This window comes from Arachis hypogaea, chromosome 6 (genome assembly GCF_003086295.3).
Source record: "Arachis hypogaea cultivar Tifrunner chromosome 6, arahy.Tifrunner.gnm2.J5K5, whole genome shotgun sequence".
NCBI lineage: Eukaryota > Viridiplantae > Streptophyta > Magnoliopsida > Fabales > Fabaceae > Arachis > Arachis hypogaea.
Window position 1 is genome coordinate 17,607,459 of NC_092041.1, and position 9,625 is coordinate 17,617,083.

A 9,625-nucleotide genomic window follows, 5' to 3' on the forward strand; every position below is an offset into this window, starting at 1 on the left:
ATGACCCAATTTCTTATGCCATAGCCATTTTTCAGATTCAAGAGAAGAAAAACATGTTACTTTTTTATTCTTCAAGTCCTCAAGAGTTAATCAATACACGTTATTACACCTTTTAACCTCAAACAAAATATCCCCAGATTTTTCACATACAACCAAACACACAAACTTTCTAAAAACAACTTCAAAGCCAAGATCACACAATTGGCTAACACTAAGTAAATTATGTTTCAAACTGTCAACAAGAAAAATATCATTTATACAAGAAGAAAAACTTTTACCAACTCTTTCAATGACCACTATTTTTCCTTTACCATCATCACCAAAAGTGACAAACCCTCCATCATATTCATCAAGCCTTATGAAGAAGGTTGCCTTTCCGGTCATATGCCTAGAACATCCACTGTCCATATACCACATATTGTCTTTCCGCTTGGATGCTAGGCAAACCTACAAAATGAGCTCAAGTGACATTAAGTATCCAAATCTTCTTGGATTCTTTTACGTTAAACCATCTCCTATGTCCCAAACCATTGTAGTAAAAAACAACTTTGTAAACTTTGTCACCAATCATTCTTTCACCAAAAAAGCATTGAATGGGAAAGTAGCCATTTCAGTTGTATAGTCTACAAAATCTTGGAGTTGTTGTTTTGTTAAAGCTTATTGGGTTTTGAAACCTTGTATCATTTGAAGATGAGGATATGTTTTCAAAATAAGGTTTTTCAACATATTTGAAATTCTTGTGAAACCCCAAGCCAGCTTTATCATACAGTGGTTTTTGACTAGTCAAGATTTGGTTTAGATTTTCAGAACTTTGAGTAAACTTGGCTAAGTCATTTTCAAGATTTTTAATCTTTTTCAACAGCTCTTCATTTTCTTTAAAACAGTTAACATATGCAACAACACAATGGTCACTTTCACAGCTTCTAAGTTGGGCTTTTAACTGCTTATTTTCTTCAACAAGATCACAAGCATTTCGGCCTTTCTTAGCTTTTCATTGAGAAAATCGTTTTCAGCTTTAAGAATGGTGATTTGTTGTTCAAGATCTTGGTTATCAAGCAAGAAGCATCTTATTTTTTCAAAAAGGTGGTCTATCATAAGATGAAGATCTTCAGTGTTAGGGTTGTGAAAGACTACCTGATCAATGTGATCTGCCATGAGATAGGGTTGTGACTTGGTCTCGGATTTATCATGATCGTCTGAGTCATTTTCCAAGTCCTCCCATGAAGCCATCGGTCCCTTTTTCTTTCCTTTCTTTGGCTTCTCTTCCTTCTTCAACTTAGGGCAATCAGATTTGAAATGCCCTATCTCTTTGCAGTTGTAACATGTTACTTTGCTGAAGTCTTTCTTCTGTTTTCTTGAGCTACTTCCTTTGCCTTTCTCCTTGAACTTCACCATTTTCCTTAATTTTTTGGCAAACAACACAAATTCATTTTCAGAGGAATTATCACTGGATTCATCATCCAGGGGGTTAGTCACAGAAGAAAAAGCAATTCTTTTCTTTTTTGAATCTTTTTTCAAATAAGTATTTTCAAAAGTAAGTAAGTTTCCTCTCAAGTCATCATATGTCATGGAATCTAAACTACTGTTCTCAGAAATAATTAATGCTTTAGTTTTCCACTCTTTTATGAGACATCTCAACACTCTTCTCACAAGCACAAAATCAGGATACGTAATTCCCATAGCATCTAAGCCAATAATGATGATGTTGAATCTCTCAAATAGTTCATCAATAGATTCTCCTTTCTTCATTGCAAACATTTCATATTCTCTTTTCAACATGTCTATCCGGGTCTTCTTTACTATGGTGGTTCCTTCATGGGTGATTTAAAGTTTGTCCTAGATTTTCTTTGCTGTTGTGCAACATGATACCCGTCGGTACTCCTCGAAGCTGATAGCACAGTTGAGCAAATTGACAGCCTTGGCATTGAGCTCCACTTTCTTTCTGTCTTTTTCGGTCCATGTTACTTCAGGTTTGAGAGAAATTACTCCTTCTACACTTGTAGTGGTTGAAAATTGAGGACCCTCAAGGATGATCTTTCATAGTCTGTAATCTACTGCTTGCACAAAAATCTTCATTCTCTCCTTCCAATAGGTGTAGTTTTTCCCATTAAAAAGAGGAGGTCTGTTACTTGACTGTCCTTCTATCAGATTGTAGGACACTAGAGTTGAGCCACTGTTTTCTGTCATCTGGATCTTTTCTCCAAACTGCAAAGCTTGATCTCTTTGAAACCAAGCTTTGATACCAATTGATGGTTTATCAGTGGCTAAGAGAATGGCGGAGTTGAATCTTAGCCCCTTTTTCACTTAATAACACTTGCTAGTCTTTGAAACAACTTCTGGAGATTTTTTTATTTTTGTCTCGTACCCAACCACGAGACTTTTTCTTTTTATCTCGTGACCCAGCACGAGATATTTTTCAGTTTTATCTCCTGTGCAGCAGAAACAGAAATGGAATAGAAGAGAGAGAAAATTACACCCAAATATATCCTGGTTCAGCTGCTAAGTACAGTGTAGCCTACATCCAGTCTCCATCACAACAACGATGGAATTTCACTATAATCTTCTTGATTACAGACACCAATTCTCCCTAGGAACTACCCTTCCTATCCGGGACAAGTCCAGAATCTAAACCCAAAACTGAACTTGACTTGGTCACTGCCAAGCGTCAACTGTAAAGTGCTAACCCAACTTACAAGGGGATTCTCACAGAATCATGAAACACAACACAGATGTACAAAGGAACTCTAAGGACATCTATGGCTTTTTCTTTTAATTTTGCACTCTCTGCCTTTTTCCGCTCTATGGCTTTTTCATACAAACCTCACTGTTTGCCTTTTTCTATGAGACTCAAGACATGATAAAATTAAACAGAAAAATACAAAACAGAATACATTGAAGGAGAAGAACTTCTGTTAGCTCAGGTAGCTCTGAGAACTCTATGCCTTGCACTCTCACCCTTTCTCCTTGCTTCAAGCCCTGACTGTTCACCCTATTTATAGAGGGAGAAGCCTCCACAGTTGAAACCAAAAAAACCAAGCTAATCTTCTTCTTCTTCATGCAAACCAGTTCGGCCAGAGAGAGAGGAGATGTAACCGAATGTTAAAACCAACATACAATTACCTCTGGATCTTCCTTGGTTACCAATCTTCATCAATCCGAGCCTTCCATCTTGTCTTGCACTCTAAGAAGGATTCCTGGCCCTTGATGCATGCTTGATGATGACAGCTCCTCCTGCTCCACTTTTGCTTCCTCCTTCACGTAGCCACCCTAGATACCTTCTGTGATGAGTGAACCCAAAAGCACAGACGAGCCATACCTCCAAGAAATCTTCCTCTACTGACCGAAATCTTCATCATCCATTTTTGGTATGGAGAAGCTAAGATCTCTTCACCAAATCCTTCCTTTCTTTGTTGAAGATCTTAGCCACAACATACTTTTTGTTTTCTTTTTCTTGCCATCATTGTGATGGTCTTTAGCTTGCTTCTAGCTTCATCTTGATAGCTTGCAAAAGTTTCGATGATTGCTGTGATGGAAGTGACCGAAAGTGAGAAGTAAGTAGAAAGAGAAGAGAAAAAATATTCAATGGATTTGAACAATAATCAATGAACAAAGAGAGAGAGAATAAAAGCGAATTCAAGTTTCCCACTTCTCTTTGTTGAATAGCGTGTAGTGTCATTAAAGCAATTAAATCAATTTCTCTCTCATGGTTTTTATGCATGTATTAACTTTACTTTAATGAAATTTGAATTCCACCACATGATTGAAATGGATTCCGTTGGAAGCATGAAGCAATACATTTGCTTTCCCATTTTTCTTCAATTTGGATCAAGCTAGTGGGTTTGCCACTAAAATTTGAATTGGGCTAATAGTAATGTTAAGAGAATCTGGCCCAATATCAAATTATTGTTTCAGCCAAATTACCTAATTATTTTAACCAAGATTGAATGTTTATAAATACATTGGGCTTGCAACTTTTCTCTTTTTTTTTGGCCCAACACAAAAATCTACACACACAAAATTATTAATTAAGTATGATTTAAAATCAAATTAATAATTTTGTAATCAATTATTTTAATAATGTTTGTTCATCATCAAATTTTAATTAGAGTTTCCAAACTCATCAAAGTTCAGTAACTCTCTTTTGTTTTCTTTCATGACTACTTGACTTTCACTCCATTTTAAAGTCATTGTCAAATATAAGAATAGTCATTTAACTATCTTTTGATTCGGCTCTACACAAAAAGATTTTATTTCAATAGCCCAACAAACAATTCAATAACTAAAAAAACCATAAATGCACCAAAAATCTAAAAATACACAGAATATCAATTTGAGGACATAAATTCAATTTGGTCTATACTTACTAAAAAGAAACATTGATATATAAATTCAAGGTTGCTCAATTTATCCCACTTATTAATTGAAAAAACAATTCGATAATAATGATGAATAATTATAATTCCATAACTAAATAATTTTTACTATAATTCAAGATTAATAATAATTTTAAAATGGAGTGAAAGCCACCATGAGAAGGAGAGATGATTTAGAAGAGAAAAAATTTTGTTTTGTTCAATAACAAAGAAGATTAAGAGTAGGGGCAATGATCTATTTTAAAATATTGATCAATCAAAAATAGACATGTCACAAAAGATAAATTATATATTATTTTAAAAAAGATTAAATAAAATTCACCTAAAATAAATATATATTTGAGCTGCAATCACCATTTTCTTTCAATATATACTCTATGCATATTCCCTTAATTTGACTTTTCTATCATCGTGCCTGGAGATTAATCTCGCTCAAAATATCTTAATAGAGTTTTTTGACATAATAATATATATACACTAGTCTAAATATTCGCCAATACAATATAGCCTTTTGATATTTAGGGAAAGTAAATAATAAATGTGAAAAAAAAATTATATATATAAATTGTGTTAGGTCAAAATTTAGGATCGTTGCTAGCTAGGTCCATAAACTAAAGAAACCCATAGCCAATATAATTTGGTATATATCATACAAAACCAGACTTTTAGCAATTACGTCTATAAGCTAAGCATGAATATATTGCAGTAGATTAACAAATACAATACTAGGTAGAGTGGTTTCCACTCCAATGATATATTTTTAGGTCTCCTAATTAGCTTATTTATGGAAACAGAGAGAATTGCATGCTTCACAATATACTAACTATAAAACAAAAAAGAAGAAATTAAAGTTTGATAAAGTTGTCTCCGCCAATATCCTTTCCCCTGCAGCTGGCACTAATCTTTCATGAAGCTCTTCACCGATTGAAGTATAATCCTTAATGTAATCAAAGACCACTTATTGAAGTTGATCCACTTTTCATGTCAAAGAACAGCGTGTCACAAGTCTCATCAAAGCTATATGAATTAAAGGAGATGCTTGAATTTTCGTAGTTCTCAATAGGGTTTGATTCCATCATGAGACTACTACGAGTATTCCCATGGTATTGTTGTGTTGCTGATGAGGGATAATTAGATGAACTATTAGAAAGAAAGTGTGGAACCATGGTGGAATTCTCCATCTGGAACGAATTTCCAAGATCTTGGTGATGGGGGTAAAGAGCAGTAGTAGTATTAGGGTTCAGATTACAACTCTGTGCAGCTTGTTCCCTTAAATAAGCCAACTGTGCTTGTAAATTCATAACCTGCGAACATCAAAAGTAAAATTAGTTCAAACAACACTAGTATTATCTACATACCTATCTAGGGTTTTGACTTTCTTTTTTTCTTTTTAGTTATCTAGCTAATAATACAAATTATCTATGCGTATTACTTTTACGTTTCTTTTGCAGTTTACTTTAATTTAGGGTATAACTACAACCGCAATTTAAAACTGTATGATCATGAAGAGAGGGGAATGAAAGGAAACCTGTTGTTGTAGGGCAAAAATATGTGCGACGCAGCCATAGATTGGATCTTGAAGCCTTGCCTGAGCTTCGAATGAGATGGTGAGGGCGGCTTCGCAGCGATGGTCGACAGGAAGATGAGCAAGGAGCTTGGAGACATTGCTTGCACCAAAGACCTTATGAATGGCTGCAAAATGGGTAGCACCTTGTTCATGGCAAAAGTAAGGTGCAAAAACACAACCTCTCACGCATTTTCTCCTCAAGAATTTGCAGGCTCCACAAGGTGTACCTGAACCTGTCATCTTGATTAATTACCTTTCAGACTTTAATTTGTGGTGTGTGTGGTTTTAGGTTTTTGGATGTTTCTGGTGCTCCTCTCTCTCTCTCTTCAATTCTTGAGCTATTTGGTGCAAATCATAATCATTTGTCATGATCTTTATACACACCACAAAGAGAGGAAGGTATGATAGATTAGAGTATGTAAGGATTATTTAATTTCATGAGGTTCCCTCAATGGCCTACACTCTTCACTGTATAAATACAACAAAATGACATGGATACATTCCATCCAACATATATAACTTATACCACAAATTCAAATTAAAAGACCTATATAGCAATAAACCAAACCCATTTTCTTTAATTTTCTGTATGTGTTAGTACTATATCTTTAGTAGACTTAATTATTAATTGACGAGGGAATGCGGAAATTATTAATAGAAATAAAATAAAAAATACTATATATGTAAACAACTATTAAATTAGTTATTATGTATTTATAAATAAAAATATATATCACTTATTTTATTTTTAATATATATTTTACGTGAATAATTAATTTAACATTTTTTTTTTGTATACATGTAACATGTAATTGAATAATTCTTTAGTAATTAAAAACTCATTGCCTTAACATATTCGTAAGTGATCTAATTTGTTTAATATTAATATAAAATTAAGATTTGCTTTTAATTAAACCTACCTTTAAAAAAACAAAAATATTTTTAAAAAGATAATATTATAAATAATTAAATAATTTAATAAAATATATTAAATTATCTAATAATTTATAATATTATTTTGTATAATAAAGATGTCATCATAAAACATCACCTTAAGAAAATAACCATTGCTATGTGCCTATATTCTAAGAACGCAACGTGCCTGTTTATATCTATCACACATGTTTTTTCTGCCACGTTTCTTATTGACTATTATGATCAACAGTAGTTACAGAAATATAATAATTTCTTCTTGAATATTTGTAGCTATATTCTTATACTCTGGTTCTCTACTCATTGTACTGTTCAGTCAACATACGTACCCAAAACTAGATGAAACCCCCAATACATAAATACATAATAACAAATTAAGGGTCAATAAGTCAAACCTTTAGTTGGTACAACATGGAGAAACACAACCGATCTAGATAATTTAGTTTAATTATAATTACTCATAATATATTACACAAATTTCTTAGTAAATATAGGTAATCAAAATGTCAATTAAATTAAAGGAGACATAACGAAAAAAAAGGCATACATAATTAATTCAGATAAATTCCAAAAGATAGTGACACTAAACTAGTTTAAATCACACATATACATATATGTAGAAGCAACTAATTAAAGAAAAGTGAAGAGATGTGATTTGTTTTCCCTTTGCAGAGCTTAAATTGTTTAAGCCATGGCGGTCATAGTTTGTCGAGCAATACCGTATAATTAATTAATTTTTAATCATCGCTTAACAAAGACTGTACTTACTAATTAGGTCACTTTCTTGTGTCCGGTATTGGCACCATCATGTAGACCCATCCCAAATGAATAAATGGACCCCGCCTTCAACTAGCTACCTAATAATGACATCCCAACAAATTAAAACCTTAGCTTAACTCACAAAAAAGGGAGGAAGTTCTTAGACTAATAATTATATATACACTACAGAAAAAAAATGTTTTAGTGATAATTATATATTTGTCACTTATTACTGAAATAATAATTGTTATTATTACTGAAAATAGATATAAAAAAATCTTTTTAATAAAAATTTTAGTAATTATAGAATTATCATCAATATTATTTTTATTAAAATAATTTTTTATAATAATTGTCAAATAAATAGAGTGAAATAAAAAAAGTGTGACTCATAAACTTAAATTTGTTGTAAACATATTTGGAGAGAAGATAGGTTTCACTGTCAAACCCTAAATTTGTCGTAGTCATCGCTTCGTTACTGTTATTGTTATCGTAGTTCATCTCCTTTTTACTACTATCATACAGCTTTTGATCTGTGATCGAGTAAAAAAACCTCCTCCATAAATGCATCTTTAAATTTAGTAGAAACACCCAAACCTCTAAGATCGAGAGAAAATACCTTTTTCGTTAGTATATCTTTTATGCAAACTACGATATCGTTGCATTTGCCTCTTTTCTTTTCTATTCTATCATTGCCTCTTCTTCTCAAACATACTTATTGTCGATCTCTCACCTTCACAATACCGTACTTCCGCCGCTTGCGCCATTGATAGATCTTCTCTCTTGATATTTTTCGATTTTTTATTTTTGCTAATTCTAAAATTTAACAGAATTTTATTATTGTTGTTGTCGTTGTCAATGATTGTTAGTGCTCTTCTATTTTTTTCTGGTGATTAAATTTATTGCTCGTTGCTCAACTTGCTTTCCATAGTCACCATTTAAAGTAAGTAACGATTATTACTTCTCCCTCTTGATATTTTTTTTTTATTTGTACTGATATTTGTAACTAATTATAATTTAATTTAATTGTATTTAATAAAATATTTTATTTTTTAATAATTAATTTTAGTATATTTATATTATATACAAAAAATAATAATTACCTTAAAAAATAATTTGATTTAAAAAAAATAAAAAGATAAGCCCTTAATTCTAATAAAATTAGCATATATAATTAAAAAATGACTTAAGATTTTAACGAGAATAATTATAGTTTTAACAAATGAATAACATTATAATTTTATAATTATTTTTAATAATCATATAAATTTTCGAAAAAAAGGCCATAAAAAATTATAGTTTTAAGTGGCCGTTAAATTAACGGTCTTTACTGGTAATTATGTAATTGCTATAAAAAATTATAATTTTTAGTGGTCATTAAAAAATTTATTAATAATTAATATTGTTAATATCTAATTACCGATAGATATTAGTGGTTATTTTTATTGTCGATAAAAACAAAATAAATAAGTACTAAAAATAATTTTTCTAGTATATATATAATTTAAAATTTAAAATTAAAAAATTATAATTTAAGATCTTAAATTTAAAATAAGTAAAATAATTTTAAAAAATTGACTAATATTAAGTAAAAAAAAAGTTGATTCTCTATCGTTATTTTATTTTAAAAACTACTCAAGATTGGATAAAATTCCTAATTTAAATTAAATTAAACCAATCTTAATTAAATGAGAATGATTTTTAGGTTTTCAATTGAGTTCAAATCAAAGCACACAAAACACTCCAAACAAAGTTATGACATGAGAAATTGCTATAAGTATGCCTTTGTACGTATGTCTTTAATTAGTAGATACATAATGCCCCACCACAATGTTTTTATTTAAGTGATAGTTGATACATCCAGACAAAGTGCACCGCATGTATTCTTAAAATATACTGTCCAGAAATTTGAATGTAATAATTTTTTATCCAAATTAAATCTGGAGAGTGGAATCCATTTGAGTATTATTTTTCTATTATAGCAGCAAACGAA

General features: G+C 31.2%; 1 protein-coding gene across 1 annotated transcript; it reads right to left on the reverse strand.

The window, feature by feature from the left end:
- Positions 1 to 5,045: 5,045 nt before the first annotated feature.
- On the reverse strand, positions 5,046 to 6,318 carry LOC112698126 (LOB domain-containing protein 29-like). The gene is made up of 2 exons (XM_025751521.3): positions 5,902 to 6,318; positions 5,046 to 5,677 (listed from the first exon to the last, which is right to left on the reverse strand). Exons 1-2 carry the CDS (start codon positions 6,178 to 6,180, stop codon positions 5,321 to 5,323), a joined length of 636 nt encoding a protein of 211 aa, XP_025607306.1. The 5' UTR covers positions 6,181 to 6,318; the 3' UTR covers positions 5,046 to 5,320.
- Between the last annotated feature and the right edge of the window lie 3,307 nt (positions 6,319 to 9,625).

What these genes read in the sequence shown, in the direction of transcription:
- LOC112698126 (XM_025751521.3), bottom strand. Translation starts at nt 6,180, where the DNA reads ATGACAGGTTCAGGTACACCTTGTGGAGCCTGCAAATTCTTGAGGAGA. An exon ending in TTTTTGCCCTACAACAACAG is followed by an intron (nt 5,678 to 5,901) that starts GTTTCCTTTCAT and finishes TGATGTTCGCAG; the next exon opens with GTTATGAATTTACAAGCACA.